Genomic DNA, 27992 nt, shown 5'->3' with positions numbered 1-27992 from the left:
ACTGATCACTTTACCTATCAGTAACTAGTTTTCATCTCTGAAGTGGAATAATAAAATAGCCACACCTATTGAACATTTGGTTAGCTGGGGTGTGTTTTCTAGAACTCAGGGTTTTCTCTTAGGCTTGCAGCTATGTACTGGCACATAGCATATTGGCTGGCACATAATATGTGCTCTTTAAATGTTTGTTAGGAAAATGATGAGTACAAAGTTGAAATGTACACAACCATTGTCACTGTCAGCTGAAAAGTTTCGCTTCCTGTTCCCCAAGGTAGACCCTTCAAGTTAATCAACTCTGGTGGCTAAGCCCTAAGCTCTGCCCTCACCTTTCACCCTCCCCACAGGTGGGTGGGACAAAAATTCCAGACTGGCCTGAGGTGATCAGAGACAGTCAGCACTCCAGAAGCTGCTGCACCATGAGTGTGTCTGTGCTCAGCCTCACAAGACCCCTGGGCAGTATCTCTGGGCTCCTGCAAGTGGTCTCCCTGCTCGGTCTGGTTCTGCTACTGTTCAAGGCAGCCCAGCTCTACCTGCGCCGGCAGTGGCTGCTCAGAGCCCTTCAGGAGTTCCCATCCCCTCCTTCCCACTGGCTGTTTGGACACCATCAGGAGGTAAAAGGGAACAGGACAGGGGAGTTGGAAGTCAAGGAGGGCAGGCAGGGGGGGGGAGGGTCACAGAGTACTGTATTTCCCCATGTATAAGACAGACATTTTTTCAAAAAAATTAGGGGCTAAAAACTGGGTGCTCTTATACAGTGGTTGTAGATATTTTACTTGCATTTCCCACTTTTTTGCCTTGTTTTTGTACTCATTTTTGAAGACAGCAATTTGTCATCAGACACAGATGAGGACAAGCTTATGGATGGGAGTTTTGACAGTGATGAGGAGTTGTATAAATTTTATGATAAATAAAACTTGAGTTCAATAACTTTATGTAATACATTTACTTCAAATTTCTGACCCCAAAATTAAGGTGTGTCTTATACATGGGAAAATACAGTATGTCATGGTCAGCAAGTCTGTAGGATAAAGCCTGTGTGAGCAGCATGGAGCTGTAATGTGAGGGGAGAACCCAGTTTACTCCCCAGGTTGTGCAGTAAACTCCTCACCCCATGTGCTGGTGTTCTCAGTCTGTCATATGCGCCTTCCTGAGTGAGATCTGCATGCTATGTTGGCAGCCCAGCACTTTGAAGACAAGGTTGTCACTTCATTAGTCAGCTTGCTCCAGGCTCACAAAAAGACTTCTAGATGATTCCCTGTCCATATCTACTCAATTTCATACTCTTTGCCTGGCCCTGTGGTAGCTTGGGAATACAGACATCAGTCTCATGGATCCCTGCCTGTGGATGTTCACAGTGTGTGGAATTGATAGACAGGAATTTAAAGAAGCTGTCAGGTCACAGGAAGAGATGCTCATCCATGGGATGACTTGGGGGTATTATCAGGTCTAGGGGAACAAGCACCTTGGTTGGCCCAAGTCTATGGGATTTTTCAGATTGCTGATTGCACTGCTAAAGCCCTGACATGTTACTGGCACATATGAGAGAGAAAGTTTCCAGGATGGTCTCAAGGAGTACTGACATTAGAGTGGCACCATTAAAGAGAATCTCTTTACCTCCCAGTTTTCATTCTTCAATCCCCTGCCTTGTGAGCTCTGTGGGCTGAGGATGTCATCCCCCTATCTGACCTCTCATACCTAGCAGAGATCCTGACACAAAGAAATGCTTGATTTAGGTGTGCAGACTGACAGAGAAAGGAGCAGTTTGCAGGTTAGGTGAGACAGTGCCACCCAGCCAGTTCTGTCAGCACTAGTCCCAGAGGGGAAAGGTGCAGAGCAAGGTGATGGACTGCATGGACAGGGGCTCACCAAGGGCTTGCAGATGGAACAAACCTTAGGAGGTGAGATGTGCAGAAAGCTGAGGTTTCTCTTTTTCTGAGAAGGAGGCAAAGTGAAGCCAAAAATGGGAACTGCTCATATCAGCCAGAGAGAGACAACCAGAGCTTTGGAGAAATTGTGACTTTTATTGATGTACTTGTCACCTTCTGAGCTAGGATTGCACAGAAGGAACCACTAAAAATACCTCCAGTTGCTTTCCCATTGCACTGATGGCATTAGATGATATGTACATTCAGTAAGTGGGTAATGCTATTTACATAACTCAATTACTCATGGTGGGAATAAACTCTTAACTTCTGTGACCTGAGAGACTCTGCAGCCAAATATCCTTGCTTTTATAGTATGGCCTGAGATTTCAATTCATTCAATAATCTGTTGCCTGACCAGGCGATGGTGCAGTGGATAGAGTGTCGGACTGGGATGCAGGGGACCCAGGTTCGAGACCCCGAGGTAGTCAGCTTGAGCACAGGCTCATCTGGTTTGAGCAAAGCTCACCAGCTTGGACCCAAGGTCACTGCCTCAAACAAGGGGTTACTTGGTCTGCTCTAGCCCCCTGGTCAAGGCACATATGAGAAAGCAATCAATGAACAACTAAAGTACCACAACGAAAACTAATGATTGATGCTTCTCATCTCCATTTCCATTTCTGTCTGTCCCTATCTCTCTCTCTCTGTCTCTGTTAAAAAATAATAATAATAATCTGTTATTGGCTGAGTTGGAAATTGAATGCCACATGTTGAATCAAGATTGAAGCTAGTCTTCAGGCCTGATGACCAGTGACAATGAGGGATGGTAAACATCTGAGCTCTGTTGCCAGGCTACCTACATTGACTTCCCAGCTACGACACACGCTTTAAATACCCAGTCTATCACTCAGTTTCCTCATCTGTAAGTTGGCGATGATGATAATAATCATAGGACTCAGGTGAGTTAGTATAAAGTAAGAATTGTGTTTGGCATAGACCAAGGGCCACCATTATACTCACTCCAATTTGTATAAATTTAAAATAATATTGATGCCTATGAATGATAACCATGTTGAAGGTACTATTTCACTGTATTAAATAGGGATGGAATCTAACAGGGACTATGGAAAGAGGAACGACTTTGGGATTCAAATAACCCAAACATCCCCATTTCCCCCATATCTTCCCTCCAAAACTTAGCAGTTGTACCTGCCACATCAGCAGAGCCAACATCTGACAGTTCTCTGTGTGGCCACATTGTCACCTGTCCACCTACTCTCTGTTGTCTCCCTTTGGGGATGTTTCCTTGTGGCTGCAGTTTTCAAATCAGTCAGGTGAGGACAACTCCAGTGCAGCACATCCAGCATGGAGTGGCCAAAACCTGGAGGCCAGGGGGCACTGAGGACTTGCCTACCTGCACCCTCACTCAAACATAAGCAACAGATGGCAGGAACTTTTGTTGTTCCCTGTTGAATTTCCAGCAAGTAGGATGACAACTGACCCAAAGTAAGTTCTCAATACATTGTTATCAAATAACTAAATGTATGAATCCATATACACATCTACCCATGTATACATATATATGTATGTGGTCACTCACAGTGGACACATTTTGGGATGTCTTCTAGCTCACCTACTTCACGATCTCTTTCCACACAAAGGGTGAGCCCTAAGTGCCCTATTCAACCCCAGCCATAGTTGATTGTAGCAGGTGAACACTTAGCCATATTACAATCAGGTTCTCAAATAGGATTCACAGGACCATTCAGACAGGACATGTGATAGAATGGTAGCATTGGGAAGGGTACTACTGCTCTCCTCCACCACATGGACACAGCTCCATGAGGACAGGGGCTATTGTCTCTTTATTTGTGTCTCTATTTCCAGCTTTTAGAAAATTGATAGGAAGAGCCCCAATAAACATTTGGAAAGAGAGTGAATGCATTACGTACAGAGAGAAAGAATGGAGACTCAGTCCTAGCAGCTCTCCAGTCCCTGGTTCTGCCCCTTTCACACCCTAGCTGCCTCCTGCCCTAGGACTCTGTGAAACACCCCAAGGCCCTTCACTTCCTCTTTGTCCCTTTTCTTTATCTTACAATAGCACAAGATTATATCTGTCACTTGCAAACAGAATTTTAATGAAGACTCACTCATTCACTCTTATATGTGCTCATTCGTTCTTTTTATTACTTCATTTTAAAAAAGCATAATTCCTATAAGCCATGATCTATGCAACTCTAAGAACACAGAGATTACAGATACTAAAGGTATGTTTGACAACATAAGGTCCAGCAATTAGAACATTGAGTTGAAATATGGTAATAGAAACACTCAGAAAGCTGTGACCATATTATTACCCATCAAGATGTTGTCAGGGTTGGCTCTGTCTACAGGCTGTGAAGGAACCATCAGCCCCAGGCCTCTCTCCTTGGCTAGTAAATCACTGTCTTCTCCATACGTGTCTTTATAACATCTTTCCTCTATGATTGGCTGTTTCTGTGTCCAAACTTCTTCCATTTTATAAGACAGTTGTATTGCATTAGGGACCATTCTAATGACCTCATTCTAAGTTAATTATTTCCATACAAACCCTGACTTCAAAAAAAAGTCACATTCTGAGGTACAGGGTTTAATTCTTCAACATACAAATTGAAACAAACACAATTCAGCCAATAAGTAATATAAGTCTGTGAAAAAGGCTGTACACCATTTGGTCCATAACTGAACATTTATTAAACACATATTATGTGTAAGATTCTAAAGGCAGTTCTGAGTAAGGGTGCCGCGGACCAGCGCAGCTCCAAATAACGGTGCGGAATTAAGGAAACACACTTGTCAAAACAAAACCGATGGGACCGGGAGGACTCTTCAAACTGCCTGGCAGTATCTGAGTGCCTCACAGCCCCAGTTCGCTTTATTATATGGACCTATGCAAATCAAGGACCCTGATACAAAGTTGCACATCAAAGGCTAAGACAGGAACTCTCCCAAGGCAAAAACAGGATACATTAGTGAAATTTACACAGGATACATTAGTGAAATTTACAAACATCTGAAACAAAGAGTCAGAAGAAGGGCATGTATATTGCTTCCTGCAACCCAAGGAAGGAAGTGGAGTGGGTGCAAACACTCAGCATCAAAGCCAAATATGGAGATGGAGGGGGTAGAACTTAGCCCCCTGCCAAGCCTCGAATCTATAATGGCTTTTTGCCATTACCAGTCCACAACATAAGGGCCCAACCAGAAGCCAGAATCTGACTTTAGATCAAGTCTTGAAGAAGAGCAAAAATCAGATCCAAGCCGGGCTCATCAGAAGCAGTCCCAAGTTTCTAATCACTGCTGAGAGATCCAGCAGTATCTCCCCACAGCCATCCTACCCTTCACCACCACTCCAAGCACTAGACCCAAAGAGAAAGGTTTCATTGATTTGTCTTTCCCTTGCTTACAGTTCCAAACTGGCCAAGAACTACAACAGTTTCAGAAATGGGTAGAGAAATTTCCATGTGCCTGTCCTCGCTGGCTATGGGGGAGCAAGGTCAATGTCATAGTTTATGATCCTGACTACATGAAGGTCATCCTGGGAAGATCAGGTGAGAGTGATATCTGCATTGTGGCTAGAACAGCTCTTCCCACTCGGGTATGTGATTTTAGGTTGTGAAATTCCAGAAGAGACTTTTAGTTCAGCCATCATTACCTGAAACCTCTACCAACCCACCCATCCCACAAGCCAGCTTAAGGCCAACAATATTTATTTAAATTGAATGCTTAAACAGTTCTCTATAGCAAATTTTCACCTTTTCTTTCTTTTTCTTTCTTTTTCTTTCCTTCCTTCCTTCCTTCCTTCCTTCCTTCCTTCCTTCCTTCCTTTCTTCTTTACTTTCTTCCTTCCTTCCTTCATTTCTTCCTTCCTTCTTTCTTTCCTTCCTTCTTTCTTACCTTCCTTCCTTCCTTTCTTTTCTCTTTTAATTGGATTTTGATTAATTGTTTTGGATATTTCCCAAGATCTGACAGATAATTTAATTTTTACCCTGACTTAGGTTTGGCACCTCTAAATGTTGCCTACCCTGCACCATGGGATGACTAAGCACCCAAAATTGTAGGAAGACCACAGAGTTCTGTGTTTTCTCTGCCCTGAGGATAGAGCCTCTATTTCTGGATGATTCACCATCCCAGTGCTGTGGGTGTTCTGCTGTTGAGATAGAGTCTGCGTTGCTGAGCTCACAGTGACAATTGAGACAGAGAGACTTGGGGATGGAAGGCATGTGAAAGGTCACTTGAGACAAACTGCCAGCTGACAGTCATCAGGAAGGGATGGCAGCCTATGCTTTGGACCACAGCTGCCTTCTGCAGGCTGTCTGCTTTTTGTTCCCCCCCAGGTTTCTGTAATGTCCTTTCTTACCTTTTAGAACCTAAAGATTATAATGAGAACAGACTCCTGGCTCCCTGGATTGGTGAGTATATCTAACAAGGACTGAAATCCACTGGCCAGGTAGATTTACCAAGAGCTATTTTATTGGCTTACAGGTAACCAGCACCATATCACCACCCTCATTTATGAATTAAACCTCATTTCTCTTCTAATAAAACCTCCAAATCATCCAGGTGGTGGTGAGAGCCCCCTTGTAGGCAGCTTCTTCCTATCACTTCCCATGCTCTCCAATGTTTCCACAGTGACATTTATTTATGTTCTTATATGACCTGCCCCCCACCTCTATTTCAGCCTTCATCCCACAGCTGTCATAATGACATCCTATATACCTGCCACTTTTGGAAATTCACATTCTTGAAATATACTGACCTTTCCCCTGCTTGGCCTAAGAAGTGCCTTCTTCTAAATACCCTTGGTTCCTCTCTAATTGTTCCTAGTCATCCTTCTGATTCTTTTTTTAAGACTGAATAATATTTTATTTAATTTATATATCATTTTTTAATTTTTATTAATTTTAATAGGGTGACATCAATAAATCAGGGTACATATGTTCAAAGAAAACATGTCCAGGTTATCTTGTCATTCAATTATGTTGCGTACCCATCACCAAAAGTCAGATTGTCCTCCGTCACATTCTATCTAGTTTTCTTTGTGCCCCTTCCCCTCCCCCTTTCCCTCTCCCTCCTCCCCACCGTAACCACCACACTCTTGTCCATGTCTCTTAGTCTCGTTTTTATGTCTCATCTGTGTATGAAATCATGCAGTTCTTAGTTTTTTCTGATTTACTTATTTCACTCCATATAATGTTATCAAGATCCCACCATTTTGTTGTAAATGATCCAATGTCATCATTTCTTATGGCTGAGTAGGATTCCATAGTGTATATGTGCCACATCTTCTTAATCCAGTCTTCAATTGAAGGGCTTTTTGGTTGTTTCCATGTCTTGGCCACTGTGAACAATGCTGCAATGAACATGGGGCTACATGTATCTTATGTTTCTGAGTATCAATATTTCTGAGTTTTGGGGGTATATACCCAGTAGAGGGATTGCCGGGTCATAAGGTAGTTCTATTTTCAGTTTTTTGAGGAACCACCATACTTTCTTCCATAATGGTTGTACTACTTTACATTCCCACCAACAGTGAATGAGGGTTTCTTTTCCTCCACAGCCTCTCCAACATTTGCTATATTCATATTGTTGAGTGTCTTAAACATAAAGTTGTGTTGTATTTTATCAAATGCCTTTTCTGCATCTATTGATAAGATCATGTGGTTTTTGTTCTTTGTTTTGTTGATATGGTGTATTACGTTAACGGTTTTATGTATGTTGAACCATCCTTGAGATTCTGGGATGAATCCCACTTGATCATAATGTATTATTTTTTTAATATGTTGTTGTTTTCGATTTTCTAGTATTTTGTTTAGTATTTTAGCATCTGTATTTATTAGAGATATTGGTCTGTAGTTTTATTTGTGCCGTCCTTGTCAGGTTTCAGTATGAGGGTTATGTTGGCCTCATAAAATGTGTTTGAAAGTATTGCTTTTTCCATTTTTGGAAGGCTTTGAGTAGAATAGGAACCAAGTCTTCTTTGAATGTTTGATAGAATTCACTAGTATAACCATCTGGGCCCGGACTTTTATTTTTGGGGAGGTTTTTAATAGTTTTTTCTATTTCTTCCCTGTTAATTGGTCTGTTTAGGCTTTCTGCTTCTTCTTGACTCAGTCTGAGAAGGTTGTATTGTTCTATGAATTTATCCATTTCTTCTAGATTGTTGAATTTAGTGGCATATACTTTTTCATAGTATTCTACAATAATTCTTTGTATATCTATGATATCTGTGGTGATTTCTCCTCTTTCATTTTGTATTTTGTTTATATGAGTCCTTTCTCTTTTTTTCTTGGTGAGTCTTGCCAAGGGTTTGTCAATTTTGTTGATCTTTTCAAAGAACAAGCTCCTTGTTTTATTAATGTTTTCTATAGTTTTTCTGATCTCTATTTCATTTATTTCTACTCCGATTTTTATTATCTCCTTTCTTCGACTGGTTTTGGGTTGTCTTTGTTCTTCTTTTTCTAGTTCCTTAAGGTGTGAAGTTAAGTGGTTTACTTGGGCTCTCTCTTGTTTGGTCATATAGGCCTGAAGTGATATGAACTTCCCTTTTATTACTGCTTCTGCCACATCCCAAAGATTCTGATATGTTGTATTGCCATTTTCATTTGTCTGTATATATCTTTTGATCTCTGTGCTTATTTCTTCTTTGACCCATTCATTTTTTTTTTTTTTTTTTGTATTCTTCTGAAGCTGGAAACAGGAAGAGACAGTCAGATAGACTCCCGCATGCGCCCGACCGGGATCCACCCAGCACACCCACCAGGGGTGGACGCTCTGCCCACCAGGGGGCGATGCTCTGCCCCTCCGGGGGATCGCTCTGCCACGACCAGAACCACTCTAGCACCTGGGGCAGAGGCCAAGGAGCCATCCCCAGTGCCCGGGCCATCTTTGCTCCAATGGAGCCTCGGCTGCAGGAGGGGAAGAGAGAGACAGAGAGGAAGGAGGGGGTGGGGGGTGGAGAAGCAAATGGGCGCTTCTCCTATGTGCCCTGGCCGGAAATCGAACCCGGGTCCCCCGCACGCCAGGCCGACGCTCTACCGCTGAGCCAACCGACCAGGGCCTGACTCATTCATTTTAAAAAAATATGTTGTTGGCCCTGGCCGGTTGGCTCAGTGGTAGAGCATCGGCCTGGCGTGCAGAAGTCCCGGGTTCGATTCCTGGCCAGGGCACACAGGAGAAGTGCCCATCTGCTTCTCAACCCCTCCCCCTCTCCTTCCTCTCTGTCTCTCTCTTCCCCTCCCGCAGTGAGGCTCCATTGGAGCAAAGATGGTTCGGGCACTGGGGATGGCTCCTTGGCCTCTGCCCCAGGTGCTAGAGTGGCTCTGGTCGCAACAGAGTGACCTCCCAGAGGGCCAGAGCATCGCCCCCTGGTGGGCAGAGCGTCGCCCCCTGCTGGGCGTGCCGGATGGATCCTGGTCGGGCGCATGCGGGAGTCTGTCTTACTGTCTCTCCCCGTTTCCAGCTTCAGAAAAATACAAAAAAAAAAATGTATGTTGTTTAGTTTTCACATTTTTGTGAGGTTTTTTCCTTCTCTTTTTTGCAGTTGAATTCTAGTTTCAAGGCTTTATGATCAGAGAATATGCTTGGTACAATTTCAATTTTTCTGAATTTGCTGATTTTTTTTTGTGGCCCAACATATGGTCAATTCTTGAAAATGTTCCATGTACACTAGAGAAAAATGTTTACTCTGGCGCTTTGGGATGAAGAATCCTGTAGATGTGTATCATATCCAGGTGCTCTAGTGTCTTGTTTAAGGCCAATATATCTTTATTGATTTTCTGTTTGATGAATGATCTAGAGCAGGCGTCCCCAAACTATGGCCCACGGGCCGCATGCAGCCCCCTGAGGCCATTTATCCGGCCCCCCACTGCACTTCCGGAAGGGCCACCTCTTTCATTGGTGGTCAGTGAGAGGAGTACTGTAAATGTGACGGCCTTCCAATGGTCTGAGGGACAGTGAACTGGCCCTCTGTGTAAAAAGTTTGGAAACCCCTGATCTAGAGCCATCAGCGATGTATTGAGGTCTCCAAGTATGATTGTATTTTTGTCAGTTTTTGTTTTAAGGTCAATAAGTAGCTGTCTTATATATTTTGGTGCTCCTTGGTTTGGTGCATATATGTTAAGAATTGTTATGTCTTCTTGATTCAGTGTCCCCTTAATCATTATGAAATGACCATTTTTGTCTCTGAGTACTTTTTCTGTCTTATAGTCAGCATTATTAGATATGAGTATTGTTACTCCTGCTTTTTTTTTGGATGTTATTTGCTTGGAGTATTGTTTTCCAGCCTTTCACTTTGAATTTGTTTTTATCCTTGTTGCTTAGATATGTTTCTTGTAGGCAGCATACAGTTGGATTTTCTTTTTTAATCCATTCTGCTACTCTGTCTTTTTATTGGTGAGTTTAATCCATTTACATTTAGTGTAATTATTGACACTTGTGGGTTCCCTATTGCCATTTTATAAATTGCTTTCTGTTAGTTTTGTCTCTTGTTTGATTATTCTCTTTTGTTTTTCTATCATTTGTTTTTATTTGGTTGTATTCCATACTTCTTTCCTCTGTTGCTATCTTTTTTAAGTCATGTGCTTCTGTGGTGGTTTTCTCAAGGGTGGTTACCATTAAGTAATGAAAAGGGTACCTACCATGTTCATTGTAGTACACTATCTTATGAGTGCCTCTGCACTCCATCGTCCTTTACTACTGTTTATCTCTGTCCTCTCCCCCCCCCTTTTTTTTTTTTTTTGGTTTTTTTTGTCACAGTTTAAATTTGGTTTTATTGTGTTCTTGGTGGAGCTTTTACTTGTGGTTTTGTTTTGTTTTGTTCTTTTAATCTGATTCGAAAATCACCTTTAGTAATTCCTGGAGTGGGGGTTTTCTGATGGTAAATTCCCTCATCTTTTCTGTATCTGTGAATGTTTTTATTTCTCCTTCGTATTTGAAGGATAGCTTTTTTTTTTTTTTTTATAATAATTTTATTTTTTTTAATGGGGTGACATCAATAAATCAGGATACATATATTCAAAGATAACAAGTCCAGGTTATCTTGTCGTTCAATTATGTTGCATACCCACCACCCAAAGTCAGATTGTCCTCTGTCGCCTTCTATCTTGTTTTCTTTGTGCCCCTCCCCACCCCCTTTCCCTCTCCCATTCCCCCCTCCCCCCCTGTAACCACCACACTCTTATCAATGTCTCTTAGTTTCACTATTATGTCCCACCTACATATGGAATAATACAGTTCCTGGTTTTTTCTGATGTACTTATTTCTCTTCGTATCATGTTATCAAGATCCCACCATTTTGTTGTAAATGTTCCGATGTCATCATTTCTTAGGGCTGAGTAGTATTCCATAGTGTATATGTGCCACATCTTCTTTATCCAGTCATCTATTGATGGGCTTTTTGGTTGTTTCCATGTCCTGGCCACTGTGAACAATGCTGCAATAAACATGGGGCTGCGTGTGTCTTTACGTATCAATGTTTCTGAGTTTTTGGGGTATATACCCAGTAGAGGGATTGCTGGGTCATAAGGTAGTTCTATTTTCAGTTTTTTGAGGAACCACCATACTTTCTTCCATAATGGTTGTACTACTTTACATTCCCACCAACAGTGTATGAGGGTTCCTTTTTCTCCACAGCCTCTCCAACATTTGCTATTACCTGTCTTGCTAATAATAGCTAATCGAACAGGTGTGAGGTGGTATCTCATTGCCGTTTTGATTTGCATTTCTCTAATAGCTAAAGAAGATGAGCATCTTTTCATATATCTGTTGGCCATTTGTATTTCTTCCTGGGAGAAGTGTCTGTTCATATCCTCTTCCCATTTTTTTATTGGATTGGTTGTTTGTTTGTTGTTGAGTTTTATGAGTTCTTTGTATATTTTGGATATTAGGCCCTTATCTGAGCTGTGTTTGAAAATATCATTTCCCATTTAGTTGGCTTTCTGTTTATTTTGTTATCAGTTTCTCTTGCTGAGCAAAAACTTCTTAGTCTGATGTAGTCCCATTCATTAATTTTTGCCTTCACTTCTCTTGCCTGTGGAGTCAAATTCATAAAATGCTCTTTAAAACCCAGGTCCATGAGTTGAGTACCTATGTCTTCTTCTATGTACTTAATTGTTTCAGGTCTTATGTTTAGATCTTTGATCCATTTTGAGTTAATTTTTGTACAGGGGGAGAGACTGTAGTCCAGTTTCATTCTTTTGCATGTGGCTTTCCAGTTTTCCCAGCACCATTTACTGAAGAGGCTTTCTTTTCTCCATTGTGTGTTGTTGGCCCCTTTATCAAAAAGTATTTGACTATATATATGTGGTTTTATTTCTGGACTTTCTATTCTGTTCCATTGGTCTGAGTGTCTATTTTTCTGCCAATACCATGCTGTTTGGATTGTTGTGGCCCTATAATATAGTTTGAAGTCAGGTATTGTAATGCCCCCAGCTTCATTCTTTTTCTTTAGGATTGCTTTGGCTATTCGGGGTTTTTTATAGTTACATATAAATCTGATGATTTTTTGCTCTATTTCTTTAAAAAACGTCATTGGAAGTTTGATGGGAATTGCATTAAATTTGTATATTGCTTTGGGTAATATAGCCATCTTGATTATATTTATTCTTCCTAGCCAAGAACAAGGTATATTCTTCCATCTCATTATATCTTTTTCGATTTCCCTTAACAATGGTTTATAGTTTTCATTATATAAGTCCTTTACATTCTTTGTTATGTTTATTCCTAAGTATTTTATTTTTTTTGTTGCAATCGTGAAGGGGATTATTCTTTTGAGTTCCTTCTCAGTTGTTTCATTGTTGGCATATAGAAAGGCTATTGACTTCTGTATGTTAATTTTGTATCCTGCGACCTTACTGTATTGGCTTATTGTTTCTAGTAGTCTTTTTGTGGATTCTTTGGGGTTTTCGATGTATAGGATCATATCATCTGCAAAAAGTGATACCTTTACTTCTTCTTTTCCGATATGGATGCCTTTTATTTCTTTGTCTTGTCTGATTGCTCTGGCTAGAACTTCTAGTACCACATTAAATAAGAGTGGAGAGAGTGGACAACCCTTTCTTGTTCCTGATTTAAGGGGGAAAGCCTTCAGTTTAGTGCCATTTAATATGATGTTAGCTGATGGTTTATCATATATGGCCTTTATCATGTTGAGATATTTTCCTTCTATACCCATTTTGTTGAGAGTCTTAAACATAAAATTGTGTTGTATTTTATCGAAAGCCTATTCTGCATCTATTGATAAGATCATGTGGTTTTTGTTCTTTGTTTTGTTGATATGGTGTATTACGTTAACCGTTTTACGTATGTTGAACCATCCTTGAGATTCTGGGATGAATCCCACTTGATCATGATGTATTATTTTTTTAATATGTTGTTGTATTCGATTTTCTAGTATTTTGTTTAGTATTTTAGCATCTGTATTCATTAGAGATATTGGTCTATAGTTTTCTTTTTTTGTGCCATCCTTGCCTGGTTTTGGTATGAGGGTTATGTTGGCCTCATAAAATGTGTTTGGAAGTATTGCTTCGTCTTCAATTTTTTGGAAGACTTTGAGTAGAATAGAAACCAAGTCTTCTTTGAATGTTTGATAAAATTCGCTGGTATAGCCGTCAGGGCCTGGACTTTTATTTTTGGGGAGGTTTTTAATGGTTTTTTCTATTTCTTCTTTACTGATAGGTCTGTTTAGGCTTTCTGCTTCTTCTTGACTCAGTTTAGGAAGGTTGTATTGTTCTAGGAATTTATCCATTTCTTCTAGGTTGTTGAATTTAGTGGCATAAAGTTTTGCATAGTATTCTACAATAATTCTTTGTATATCTATGATATCTGTGGTGATTTCTCCTCTTTCATTTTGGATTTTGTTTATATGAGTTCTTTCTCTTTTTTCCTTGGTAAGTCTTGCCAAGGATTTGTCAATTTTGTTGATCTTTTCAAAGAACCAGCTCCTTGTTCTATTAATTTTTTCTATAGTTTTTCTGTTCTCTAATTCATTTATTTTTGCTCTGATTTTTAGTATCTCCTTTCTTCGGCTAGTTTTGGGTTGTCTTTGTTCTTCTTTTTCTAGTTCCTTAAGGTGGGAAGTTAAGTGGTTCACTTGGGCTCTCTCTTGTTTGTTCATATATGCCTGAAGTGATATGAACTTCCCTCTTATTACTGCTTTTGCTGCATCCCATAGATTCTGATATGTCGTATTGTCATTTTCATTAGTTTGTATATATCTTTTGATCTCTGCACTTATTTCTTCTTTGACCCATTCATTTTTTAAAAGTATGTTGTTTAGTTTCCACATTTTTGTGGGATTTTTTTCCTCTTTTTTGCAGTTGAATTCTAGTTTCAAGGCTTTATGATCAGAAAATATGCTTGGTATAACTTCAATTTTTCTGAATTTGCTGATGTTGTTTTTGTGGCCCAACATATGGTCAATTCTTGAGAATGATCCATGTACACGGGAGAAAAATGTATACTCAGTCACTTTGGGATGAAATGTCCTGTAGATGTCTATCATATCCAGGTTCTCTAGTGTTTTGTTTAAGGCCACTATGTCTTTGTTGATTCTCTGTTTGGATGACCGATCTAGAGCCATCAGCGGTGTATTGAGGTCTCCAAGTATGATTGTGTTTTTGTCAGTTTTTGTTTTAAGATCAATAAGTGGCTGTCTTATATATTTTGGTGCTCCTTGGTTTGGTGCATATATATTAAGAATTGTTATGTCTTCTTGATTCAGTGTCCCCTTAGCCATTATGAAATGGCCATTTTTGTCTCTGAGTACTTTTCCTGTCTTGTAATCAGCATTATCCGATATGAATATTGCTACACCTGCTTTTTTTTGGATATTATTTGCTTGGAGTATTGTTTTCCAGCCTTTCACTTTGAATTTGTTTTTATCCTTGTTACTTAGATGAGTTTCCTGTAGGCAGCATAGAGTTGGATTTTCTTTTTTAATCCATTCTGCTACTCTGTGCCTTTTTATTGGTGAGTTTAATCCATTTACATTTAGTGTAATTATTGATTCTTGTGAGTTCCCTATTGCCATTTTATATCTTGCTTTCTGTTAGTTTTGTGTCTTGTTTGATCCTTCTCTTTCGTTTTTCTATCTTTTGTTTTTATTTGGTTGTATTCCATACATCTTTCCTCTGTTGCTATCTTTTTTATCTCATGTGCTTCTGTGGTGGTTTTTTCAATGGTGGTTACCTTTGAGTAATGAAAAGGGTCCCTACCCTGTTCATTGTAGCGAACTATTTTGTGAGTACTTTTGCACTCCATCGTCCTTTGCTACTGTTAATCTCCATCTTCTCCCCCTCTTTCTTTTTGTTGTTGTCACAGTTTAAATTTGGTTTTATTGTGTTCTTCTTGGAGCTTTTACTTGTGGCTCTGTTTTTTTTTGTTCTTTGTATCTGATTGGAGAACCCCCTTTAGTAATTCCTGGAGTGGGGGTTTTCTGATGATAAATTCCCTCATCTTTTCTGTATCTGTGAATGTTTTTATTTCTCCTTCATATTTGAAGGATAGCTTTGATGGGTATAGTATTTGTGGCTGAAAGTTCCTCTCTTTCAGGACTTTAAATATTGGGGTCCACTCTCTTCTAGCTTGTAGAGTTTCTGCTGAGAAATCTGATGATAATCTAATGGGCCTTCCTTTATATGTTGTATTCTTCTTTTCCCTGGCTGCCTTGAGAATTTTTTCTTTGCTGTTGGTTTGTGTCAATTTCATTATGATATGCCTTGGAGTAGGTTTGTTGGGGTTAAGAAAACTCGGAGTTCTGTTTGCTTCTTGAACTTGAGGCTTTAGTTCTTTCCACAGGCTTGGGAAGTTCTCATCTATTATTTGTTTGAGTATGTTCTCCATTTCATTTTCTCTCTCTTCTCCCTCTGTTATACCTATTGTTCTTATGTTATTCTTTTTGATGGAGTCAGATAATTCTTGTAGGGCTATCTCATTATTTTTAATTTTTGAGTCTCTTTCTTCTTCTCTCTGCTGTGCCTCAAGTTGCTTGTCTTCTATTTCACTAATCCTCTCTTCTATCTGACCTGTTCTATTAGCTAAGCTTGTTACTTCGTTTTTCAGCTCGTGAATTGAGTTTTTCATCTCTGTTTGATTTGTTTTTATAGTTTCAATTTCCTTGGACATATATTCTTTGTGTTCATTGAGTTGTTTTCTGAGCTCCCTAAATTGTCTTTCTGTGTTTTCTTGTATATCTCGGAGGATTTTTAGGATTTCTATCTTGAATTCTCTGTCATTTAGCTCCAAGGTTTCCAATATATAAAATTTTTTCTCCATAGATTTTTCCTCATCTAGCTGTGTTACCTCTCTTTCTTTTGTATCCATGATATTCGATTTTCTCTTCCTTAATGGCATCTGAGGGTGGTTTTGTTGATAGTATTAATGAGATTTAATAAAGAATAAAAAGTTAAAAAAATAATAAAAAAAATAAAAAATCGAAAATAGTTTTTTTTAAAAAAAATTAATAATGAAATAAAGAAAAATAAAATAAAATAAAAATTTTTTAAAAAAGGAAATTATTCCCCCCCTCCTTTTTTCCTCTCCTCTCCTCTCCCCTCTTTCTTGAGAAAATCTTGTGGTGAACTGTGAATTATAACAAACAATGCCTGTGATGGAGGGCCTGAATTGGGGAAAAGTAATAAAGGGGCAAAAAAAAAAAAAAAAAAAAGAAAAGAAAAAAAAAAAGGAAAAACGAGAAAAAGAAAAAAAAAAGAGCGTATGGACCCACAAAAAGCAAATAAGGAAAAAATTTGGGTCAAGAATAAAATGATTTGCTTTTGGTGTTGGTTGTCTAAGAGTTATGATGAGAGGAATAAGAGGAAAACGGAAAAATGGGGAGACAAATTAAAAAATTACTATTGTATTTAGTGGAACAAGAACTAGATAAAATGGAGAGCCAGGGATGGGAGCACTGCTAGTGAGTTAAAAAGGTGAAGTAAAACCCCCCCAAAATGCCACAAACATAAGTTTGAGTCCCAGATAAGATAATTTGTTTGTTATTGAGGTTTGAATGAGAGGAGATGTAAAGGAGAAAGGAAGAAACTAATATAGAGGGAGAAAAGAAAGAGAGAGAGAGAAAAAAAGAGGGAACCACTAATAGAAGAAAAAAGAAAGGAGAGAGAGAGAGAGAGTTAAGGGTTTTGGAGTGCAACCCTCATAGAGAGAAAGGAAGAGAAGAGAAAAGATAATGGGAGATATAACACTTATGGGTAGTGTAGTTCAAGGAGAGGAGAGAGTAAGACCGGCAGAGAGTTAATCGGCCAAATTGGAGGAGGAAAAAAAGTATCAAGAATGAAGATAAGAGAAACAAACGAACAAATATAATAAAATGGGATAGGTTATAAAGTCTGCAGATTATTCTTGATTTTGAGAGGTTATCTTCTTGCTTTTTCTTTTCTCTCCCTCTTCCTGGTCGGTGACTCTGTACCCCGGGTTCTGCCCCTTTGGCACGCTCAGGTAGAGGTTTGCAGTTGATAAGTCTCTATGGCAACGTCATGTATTGTGCTTTAGTCTCGTTGGCAGTCAAGGCTATTAGCATTTATAGGCTCCAACAGTGAGAGAGTCCGTGTTCCTGGAGCCTTTCTCCTAGTCTTTCCTTCCTCAATTAGTAGCCTGATAATCCAGCTATGGGGTTGCTGCTGCCTCTGCCTGGATAGTAAGAGGCTCAAAGAGCTGGCAACTCCCCACTCTATTTCCACTCAGCACAGGGCTCTGGGTAAGGCTCAGTCAGTCAGAGCTGCTAGCATAATCAGGCGGGCTTTCCGCCCACTCAAAGACCTCTGGCTCTGTCTGCCACTCTGTCTGGTAACACAGGCGGGCGCCCACTTCCGGGGCGCTTGGAGGAAACTCTCACTCACTGGCTGCGCACGCAGACCAGTATATCCGGCCAGCAGTCTCACGCTCTGAGTGAAACCCCCAACCACAGGGAAAAGTTGCAGCGTTGGAATTGAGTCTTGCTCCGTCCCCGTGTGCGGCTTTTGCAAGGCGCTGGGGCAGCCCAAGATTCCGCTTTGGCCCACTCAAAGGCCCCTGACTCTGCCCCTCTGTGCGATAACACGGGCGCGCACTGCCGAGGCACTTGGAGGAATCTCTCATTCACTATCTGCGCGCGCAAACCCGGATATGAGGCCGGCCGCGTTTCCCTCTGAGTGAAACCGGCTCCAGCACGGAAAATTTCCACCGTTGGAATTAGTTCTCACTCCCTCCCGTGCGTGGCTTTCCCAGGGCGCTGGGGCTGCCCAGAGACTCTGCCCTCGGCCCACAGAAAGGCCTCTGACCCTGCCTCTCCGTGGGGCAACACGGGCACCCACTCTCGGGGCCTAGGAAGAAATCTCTCGCCCACTAACTGCGCACCAACCAGGAGACCGGGTAAAATGGCCGCCCCGCTTGTCTTTCTTTGTTTGGGTTTGGCGCGAGTGTTAGCTTGTATTGCCCAGGTTGCCACAGGATCAGTTTTTCCTCGGCTTGGATCTCCGTGCCACAGCCTGGTTCAGCCGTTTGTGCCGTGGCCTGAATCTATTCACCCCCTTTGCCCGCCTCAGTTTCTATATTCACAGTTACCAGAGAAAGCCGCCCTGTTTAGGTTAGTGAGGAAGGTGGAGCATTTCTTACTCCCTATTTCCTTCGGGGTTTGGTTATATATTTAGCCAATTTTTCACTCGACCATACCTTTGGGTGTATTGCGAAGCATCTGGAGGCTCCAAGTATAGGTTTTTCTGTTTCTGGTTGAAGATCTTGTTGAGTTTTGGGGGAGATTTATCGGAATCGCTTCCTACCCCGCCATTATTCTGACGTCATCTCCCTTGAAGGATAGCTTTGATAGGTATAGTATTCTTGGCTGAAAGTTCCTCTCTCTCAGGACTTTAAATATTGGGGTCCCCTCTCTTCTAGCTTGTAGAGTTTCTGCTGAGAAATCCAATGATAATCTAATAAGCCTTCTTTTATATGTTGTATTCTTTTTTTCCCTGGCTGCCTTGAGAATTTTTTCTTTGTCGTTGGTTTGTGCCAATTTCATTATGATGTGCCTTGGAGTAGGTTCGTTGTGGTTAAGAAAACTCGTTGTTCTGTTTGCTTCTTGAATTTGAGGCTTTAGTTCTTTCCACAGGCTTGGGAAGTTCTCATCTATTATTTGATTGAATATGTTCTCCATTTCATTTTCTCTCTCTTCTCCCTCTGATATACCTATAATTTTTTATATTAGTCTTTTTGATAGAGTCAGACAATTCCTGTAGGGCTTACTCATTTTTTTTTAATTTTTGAGTCTCTCTCTTGTTCTCTCTGTTGTGCAAGTTGCTTATCTTCTATTTCACTAATCCTACCTTCTATCTGGCCTGCTCTATTAGCTAAGCTTGTTACCTCATTTTTCAGTTCATGCATTGAGTTTTTCATCTCTGTTTGATTTGTTTTTATAGTTTTCAATTTCCTTGGTAATATATTCTTTGTGTTTGTTAGGTTGTTTTCTGAGCTCCCTAAATTGCCATCCTTCTGATTCTATCTCCCTTTGTCCCACACACACTTAACTGTGGTCCAGGATATGGTTTGCTCCTGTTGAATGGGCAGACATGGTCACAGCACCGACAGATGCTGACCCCAGCCTTCCACTCTGATATCCTGAAGCCCTACGTGGAAATCATGTCTGACTCTGTACAAGTGATGCTGGTAAGTCCCCCACTCTCTCACCTGCACACATATGCTGACCTGCAGAACTCACATAGTCCACTCTAAAACACATGTGTCCTTCAGACACCCATCAGACACAACCAACCAGAATAAAGTGGCAGGACTTATAATGTGAAAGAGCTTCCCAAAAGTGGGTGAGAGAGGAAGTAATTAGGCACCAGACTGGATCCACACAACTTTGCTCATTGCCAAGAGAAAGGAAGGCCATGAAAAAACACAATTCACTCTCCTCTCACCTCCACATCTACAACAGAGTGGACTAGAGCAGTGGTAATTTCTCTGGACAACAAGACAAACTGCCACTAGCATACTTAGGCAGTGCCAGCTTCACTAGCAGTGTGGACATCCCAGGATGTCATTCAGATGGGCTCGGGCCTGGGGCTCAGGGCTTCAGCATGAAATTGAGCCACTCCATAGAAGGAAGAGGAGATTATGTCTGCAATCATAGAGCCAGATCCTTCCATCTGGTCTCTGACCTCACCAGTTATTCTCAGATACCATTTGATGTCCCTTCCTCAGAGTCCCAGTATTGGTCATTTAGAATTCCTCTTGCATTCATACATTAGCTACCAAGAGGTAGAGTGCACCTTTTCCTCAGGTCTAGCACAACTTCAGTAGAGAGCAGATACCCTCTTTGTCCCCATTGTAACACTGTTTCCTGGTCTATCAACAGATAGTTACTATAATAACTTATTCTTAATATTCAAAATTAATTCAGACCATTATGAGAGAACTTGTTTAATTATATAATCAAAGTTTCTCAGAAACTAATTTTCATTTTACAAACATTTGCTTTATACTTTTAATATACTATAATCTCTGTTCTGGAAAGTGAGGGATGCCAAGTAGGTTATTTGGAGAGACAGAGAGAGAGCTTAGCTGTGCCAACAGAGGCCCTCTGAGGGAGTAGAGCAGGGTCAATGTCCTCCTTCCACCACAGGACAGATGGGAGAAGCTCATCAGCCAGGACTCACCTCTGGAGATCTTTGAACACATCTCCACGATGACCCTGGACATCATCATGAAGTGTGCGTTCAGTCAGCAGAGCAGCATCCAGACAGACAGGTCAGCAATAATCCTTCTGCTACATGGCTTTTGGTTTTCTATCTGATATAAACTACCTGAAGAGGCAGGTCAGGCAGCTAGGATATTCACTAAACTAAAAGCAAGTCTGTTGAGACCTCCTGACCATGGAGAAATTCCATTCTAGACCAACCTTGACTCAGTCACATATCCCTGATCCTGGCACAAGGAGAAGCCTCATTGTTCATATCACTTATAAAGGACTGAGGGTTCAGGGGCTGTAAGAGAAAAGCAATGGATGACACAGTGTCACATGTGCCTGATGTATGTGGACACTCCCACATAGAGCCCTACTCCACCTCCATGTCAGGCCTCCCAGTAACATAGTCTTTTCTTTATCGTCTCCTTTCAGGAGCTGCCAACCCTACATGCAAGCCATTGGTGATATAAAAACTCTGGTTTGTTCTCGATGGAGGAATTTCTTCTACCAGAATGACATCATCTACTGGTTGACCCCTGAGGGCCGCCGTAACCACCGGGCCTGCCAGGTTGCCCATCAACACACAGGTTGGACCCCACCTCCTGGGCTACTCCCCTCTGTCATCAGGCTCATATCAAAAGGAATGGTCCTGACCTTCAGGATAAGCCTGGCCTTGGATACCTTCAGGAGCTGACACACCCACACTGGGTACTCCTTGCTGCACAACTTGGGAGCTGAGAATTAGAATGCAAAAGGCATTGTGGGTTTACATGTGTTATCACATTGGTGATGTCAACCCCTCCAAGCAGCATTCAAGCAGAACCTACTCCATGGATGTGCTATTGAGGGGAGGCCTGACCTGCAATCAGAGGGTGCTAGAACTCTCAACCCTGATGTGCACACCTACTGCCATTCTCATCCTGATTCACTGGCACCCAGACTGGAGCAGGGTTGGGGAGCAGGTGTGGCCACTCTGGGTTCCTGTTTCTGGGCCCCCAGCGCTCTGAGCTCTGCCAGGGAGCCACTGTTCTTTACAGACCAAGTGATCAAGCTGAGGAAGGCACATCTGCAGGAGCAGGAAGAGCTGGAGAAGGTCAGGAGAAAGAAGCACTTGGATTTCCTGGACATCCTCCTCTTTGCCAGAGTGAGTGGGTGTAGGAGGGCCTGAGGCTTTGTCCAGAAATCCAGAGAAAGGGGCAAACCCTGCACTCTCACTATGTCTTCCCCAGATGAAGGATGGGAGCCCCTTGTGTAACAAGGACCTCCGTGCTGAAGTGGACACGTTCATGTTTGGAGGCCATGACACCACTGCCACTGGCATCTCCTGGATCCTCTATGCTCTGGCTATGCACCCTGAGCATCAGGAGAGGTGCCGCAAGGAGGTCCAGAGCCTCCTGGGGGATGGCGCCTCCATCACCTGGTGAGTGCTCAGGAGATGGGAGAGCCCCACCCGCTCAGCTAGACAAGAAGCCCTGGTCTGCCTGGGCCCTGCCTACACTCAGGTTGTGCTTCGTCCATTTCAGGGATCACCTGAATCAGATGCCCTACACCACCATGTGCATCAAGGAAGCACTGCGACTCTATCCACCTGCACCACGTCTCAGCAGAGAGCTCAGCAAGCCCATCACCTTCCCTGATGGGCGCTCCTTACCTAGAGGTCTGAATTTCAGCACACTCACTAACCTAGGCACTCTGCAGAAACACATGGCAAAGAGTTGGACCACAGAAAATGTCACTAAATATTAGTTCCTTTAATGTGCAGAGAATAAATCATTTTTTGTACATTCACTTGAATAGGGTTCATCTCAATTCTAATATCTCACATGAATAGAATCCTAAACTTCTCTCATTCTCCGGGATTACCATTCCAATGTACTTAAAATTCTTTTTTTTTTTTTTTTTTTTTTTTTGCCTTTACTGTAGTTTCATTCAATGTCATGATGTTCTATGATTTTTTTTTAAGTATGAAAAAATTCTACCATGAAAATACAGCTACAAAAGTAACAATTGGATTAGGAGGATAATTCCCTACCATTGTCTTTTTCTTTTTAAAAAAATTCTTATTGAATTAACTGGGGTGACATTGGTTAACAAAGTTATATGACTTTCAGCTGTACAATTCTATAATATGTCACTTTTATATTGTATTGTGTGTTCATCACTCCAAGTCAAGTCTTTTTCCATCACCATTTATTCCCCTTTTATCTTCTTCTACCTCTCCTCATCCCTTTCTTTTGATTCTAACACTTCATGCTCCAATCCCAACTGCAGATTGTAGGACTCTAGCTGCAAATCTATCTACACTGCCCCATGTATTTGAACATCCTGCATATTTGTGGTTATCTGTGCATAAATCATTTGATGTCTAGGCAAATAAGGGAACTCAGGAAATCCATTGTCATGGGTCAGATGGCCCAGTCTCTGTGGATCCCTCAGGCTGATGATAGAGCTGATGACCAGATCTGAGACCCCTGCCATGGTTAGAGGCCACTTCTTGCCTCACATTTGGTCTGAATCTCAACCTTGTCACATCCTAGCTGTGTGATCATAGACAAGTTGCTCAACCTCTCTGAAGCTCAGGTGCCTCATCTGAACAATGGGAATATGAGGGCCCCCTTGGAAGGTTGTTGTGAATATTGAATTACTTAATGCACAATCATCAAGGGCTCATGGATGGCACTTGATAAATGTGGATTTAACTTGAGTTGCTTCAAAAAGTAAGTCTTCAATTCTTGTTTGCTTCTCAGTTCTGGGACATGATTATCTACTTGTATTGTGTGAACATGTGCTTTACCATTTCCACTCATCCCTACTCATGTAAGATTATTCCACTGGGAGTGACTCTTTGTGGCTCCCTAGGTTTGTGTGCATGCACCTGTCCCTTCCTGGCATGTGTGTGATTGCTCTTCTCTCTTCTCCCTGCCCTACAGGAGTCATAGTCACACTTTCCATTTATGCCCTTCACCACAATCCAAAGGTGTGGCCAGATCCAGAGGTATGTTGGCTGTGGGAGGCAGGATGGGTGGATCTCTTACTCCTTCTCCTGCTTCAACCCCCAGGAGTCTTGTGTCCTGGTGGATTGGAAAGAGGGCTGTGACCTACCTGTTTAGACCCTGGGGTTCTCTCTGTAGGTATTCAACCCATCCCGTTTTGCACCGGGTTCTGATACACACAGCCATGCTTTCCTGCCCTTCTCAGCAGGGTCAAGGTGAGGCATCCTGTACTTGGGTTGGGGCACCACTGGGTGCCTAGCCTAAATTTATTTGTGGTGTCTGCTGTTATGTCCTTGTATGTTGATGTGTTAGGGAGGAGGCTTATATATACAAGAGAAAGATGGTGTTTCAGAGCACAGCACAGACATTTTACACACTGATTTTCTCTCTAAAGCAATTAATTGTCCTTATTTTTCTGTCTTTTTCTAACATTGTAGTATGTAGATAGTTAGACTGTGGTATATAAATCCCACTTCAGGTAAAGAATTTTTCCAACTGGAAAGGTTCTCATGATTATGTGAATATTAATATGTAGTCCAACTTTTATTGGGATAAACTGTAGAAACAGAGACACACATTGGTTTGAAAAATCCTTCAATGGCAGCTTTTTTAATGGCCAGCTATAATTCAGTGTCAGTCCTTGTTCTGAAGTTCAGTTTTCTGGTGTTTTTTTTTTTCTCTTCAGAAATACAACTTCTCGGAGTTAAAGTTTGTCATAAGAATTAAACTTCAGATTGATTTCCTCAATTATCAGTAACATTAAAAGGAGGTTCTTCCATCTTCCTTCAGGACAGTCCAGCCACTGCCTTTTCTCCTTCACTGATCTGCCGCTCATGGTGTCTGTGATATTTACATCTGTTTGGATTTCCAGCCACCTTCCTTGTGTTAACTGTTCAAGCACAGTGCATAAACGGTGCAGTAGCCGTTTTAAGAGACTTTCACTTTAATGTGCGCCTTTCTAGGTTTGCAATCTATCCCAACTAAACTTTGACTACATGTAAATATCCACATAAGCATGACAACTTTTCCAGTATACAGAATTCTCTGTACAAAGTGGGACTTATATACCATAGTCCCATAGTCTACATAGTCCAACATTGGCAAACAGCATAAAAAGAAAGATAATCACTGTTTTTGAGAGAAGACCCATGATTTTGTATATGACACATACATTTGAACATCCCAGGGTCTAAACTCAATAGCACACTTAAAATAGCTGTTAAGTATATACTACTGAATAGGTGCTGTTTAAAAATCTACAAACGCTACAGAAATCCTCTTATGAAATAGTAACTTCCATAAACTTTGAACTTGCTTACTAGAACAAGCTTTTTCCATATTCATACGTTGTGAGTTCTTTAAACAGTGAATCAGGTTTCACAGAACAGGCCATAAACAAAATGTTCTTCCAGAGACTGATTGACTCTAAAATTTGGTTTCTCCCAGGATTGAGTTCTTCCTCATAGACCTCGGCTGCAAGTCATGTGGCTGCCACTAGAGGGGAGGAGAGCACTAGGCAGTTTAATTCCTAGGTCAGAAATCATGTTTACTTTTATTTTTTTTATTTTAATTTACTTTTTCAATTCAATTAATTTCATTCAAGCATAAAAGTATTTCTTAAGGCTATCTCTATGTGCCAAGTCTTGCGTTACAAGATGGGAAAAGATACTGTCTTTGTCCCCTGGAATTCACATTATAAAAAAAAAACAATACCAGACTGACCAGGCGGTGGCACAGTGGACAGAGCATCGGGTTGGGATGCGGAGGACCCAGGTTCGAGACCCTGAGGTCACCAGCTTGAGCACCGGCTCATCTGGCTTGAGCAAAAAGCTCACCAGCTTGGACCCAAGGTCGCTGGCTCAAGCAAGGAGTTTCTCGGTCTGCTGAAGGCCCACGGTCAAGGCACATATGGGAAAGCTATCAATGAACAACTAAGGTGTCGCAACAAAAAACTGATGATTGATGCTTCTCATCTGTTCCTGTCTGTCTGTCTCTATCTGTCCCTCTCTCTGAATCTCTCTCTGTCCCTGTAAAAAAACAAACAAACAAAAATACCTCTACTCACATTGATAAGAGTGTGGTGGTTACAGGGGGAGGGGGGAAAGGCAGAGGGAAAGGGGGAGGGGGAGGGGCACAAAGAAAACTAGATAGAAGGTGACAGAGGACAATCTGACTTTGGGTGATGGGTATGCAACATAATTGAAAGACAAGATAACCTGGACTTGTTGATCTTTGAATATATGTATCCTGATTTATTGATGTCGCCCCATTAAAAAAATAAAATTATTAAAAAAAAATACCTCTACTCAAGACAAACATTATTTATTCTTTCTTTTACTCACCCATTCACTCATTGAGCAGATTGTTGAAGATGTCCTGCTCTGCACTGTCCTGGGCACTGGATGGTGATGCATCCTTGAATAAAACACTAATGGCTTTGGCTTTTCAGAGGTCTGGTGAGAAATAGATACAGAGAGCTGAGGGGGTGAAGACGGACTGTCATTGGACTTAGCCTTGAACACGTGGCAGGCAGAGATGGAGGGAGGGCATTCTCTGTGATCTCAACAACAGGATCTGAGTTAGGAAGTGGAGCTGGACAGGTAAGATGTGAGTGAAGCAACGATCCATAGAGGTCTTTGATTTGGACGTGATCTACCTGTAATTTAGGGCATAGGAGAGACTGAGTTGGGCCATGGCTTCAGTGTAGAAGGAGGGGAAGCAGGGAGACAGAAAAGTCCAGATGAGGGGACTGATGAATGTCAGAGAGAATGTTTCTTCTGTAGAATAAGAGGGCTCCGGTAGAAGCTGGTAGACTGAGGGGCGAGGAAGAAGCAGGAGTCTGAACCATTCATTGGGAGGCAAGTGGTACAACTGGTTGAAGGTCACTAACCCCTGGTTGTTCCAGGATACTCCCTGTTGTTATTCTGTTTTCCTTACACAATCCCATCTCTCCTTCTCTGTGAACCTTGTCTACATGTTGAAGATCGAGTGCCTAGTGCCTCCTTCTAGATCAGGGGTCTCAAAGACTGTGGGCCGCAGAGCAAGATCACAGCCGTTCGGTGGGCCGCACTAGGTCTACAAAAGGCAACTGTTATGCAACACTTTTCTCACTGCAGTTGAAAACAAAAAAAAAATCAGTACAACAAGCACAATCGTACATGCAGTTTACTCAGTGTCACAAAACGACCAGAAACTGTAGTTCGCATCACAACTGCTGTTAACTAAGCTAATATCTAGCTAGGATGTTAGAGAAATGAAAAATACAAGTAGGCCCCTAGGCTTACTTAATTTTATCCAAAATATTTTGAACTTCGTGGATTAGTCTGCGGGCTGCACAAAATTGTTCGGCGGGCCACATGCAGCCCGCGGGCCGCGAGTTTGAGACCCCTGTTCTAGATAGTGAGGATCTGACAGTGTGAACCCCCCTCCATATCATGCCATGACCTGGCCTCCACATTGTGAAACCAAAAACTGCTTGTGAAAGGAGTGAGCACACTAATAATTAACATTTTAGTGATTCACTTGACTTGGTTGCTTAGAGTACTGACCATCCCTTAATAGGGTTTTATGCATCCTGACAACAGAAGTAGGAGTTAGAAGCTAGTTCAGGAAGAGATAGTCTTTGTTACAGTTCATGGGTAGAATGTGAAGCAAATCTTGTGGGATAGAAGTGGTAATGCCTGGCCAGCTCAATACAGGTTTTGAGACCATTTCTCATGTTGTTTTCCATCCCTGGTCCAGGAACTGCATCGGGAAGCAATTTGCCATGAACGAGCTGAAGGTGGCCGTGGCCTTGACCCTGCTTCGCTTTGAGCTGGTAGCGGATCCTTTCAGAGTCCCCATCCCTATACCAGAAATTGTGTTGAAGTCTAAGAATGGGATTCACCTGCAGCTCAGGAAGCTCCTCTAACCCTTGATGACACAAGGACAAGCTCTGAGGAACTCCTTCCTGCCTTCCTGTTACCCACTCCCATCCCCTGTCTCTCTTATCAATTCCTGCCTTCCATCTTCCCATCTGCCATTCTATTTGATCTCCTCCACTTATCTGCCCTTCGTCCTTTTCTTCACTTTCTGCCTGCTTGTCTTTCCCTGTATTGGTTTCCTTTATCTGCTATATAATTTGCCACAGCCTCAGTAACTTAAAACACTATAAATGTTTTCTCTTGGGGTTCTGGAATCAGAAGTCTGAAATGGGTTTCACTGCACCGCAACTGAGGTGTTGACAGGGCCCCCACTCCCTGGGCTCTAGGAAAGAATCTCTGTAATTGTCTCTCCAGCATCCCTTTGGTGTGTTAAATGTTTGCCTATTTGTCATTTCCACAATCTCCTCTTTTCCTCCCTGGAATAAAGTTCACAATATCACATGAAACATCTGTCTTCCTCTGGGAGAGTACTGATGGAGAGAAAAGAGAGAGAAGA

At 41.7% G+C, this 27992-nt stretch overlaps 1 protein-coding gene across 1 annotated transcript; it reads left to right on the top strand.

Annotated features, from left to right (window-relative positions):
* Window positions 1-314: 314 nt before the first annotated feature.
* LOC136400108 (cytochrome P450 4A11-like) lies at window positions 315-27581 on the top strand. Its single transcript, XM_066376205.1, has 12 exons — window positions 315-611; window positions 5311-5452; window positions 6269-6313; window positions 19429-19556; window positions 20518-20642; window positions 21013-21167; window positions 21618-21724; window positions 21810-22000; window positions 22104-22237; window positions 23511-23575; window positions 23712-23788; window positions 27315-27581. The coding sequence occupies exons 1-12, from the start codon at window positions 417-419 to the stop codon at window positions 27481-27483; spliced, it is 1533 nt and encodes a 510-aa protein (XP_066232302.1). The 5' UTR covers window positions 315-416; the 3' UTR covers window positions 27484-27581.
* Window positions 27582-27992: the final 411 nt, after the last annotated feature.

This window comes from Saccopteryx leptura, chromosome 3 (assembly GCF_036850995.1).
Source record: "Saccopteryx leptura isolate mSacLep1 chromosome 3, mSacLep1_pri_phased_curated, whole genome shotgun sequence".
Lineage (NCBI taxonomy): Eukaryota > Metazoa > Chordata > Mammalia > Chiroptera > Emballonuridae > Saccopteryx > Saccopteryx leptura.
The sequence above is the reverse complement of the archived record's forward strand: the minus strand, read 5'-3'. Positions and strand labels throughout refer to the sequence as shown.

Bases quoted from the DNA above. Each gene is read 5' to 3' on its own strand.
- LOC136400108 (XM_066376205.1), top strand. From the start codon at position 417: ATGAGTGTGTCTGTGCTCAGCCTCACAAGACCCCTGGGCAGTATCTCT. The intron at 612-5,310 runs GTAAAAGGGAAC...CCTTGCTTACAG, and splicing joins TGTTTGGACACCATCAGGAG to TTCCAAACTGGCCAAGAACT. The intron at 23,576-23,711 runs GTATGTTGGCTG...TTCTCTCTGTAG, and splicing joins AGGTGTGGCCAGATCCAGAG to GTATTCAACCCATCCCGTTT.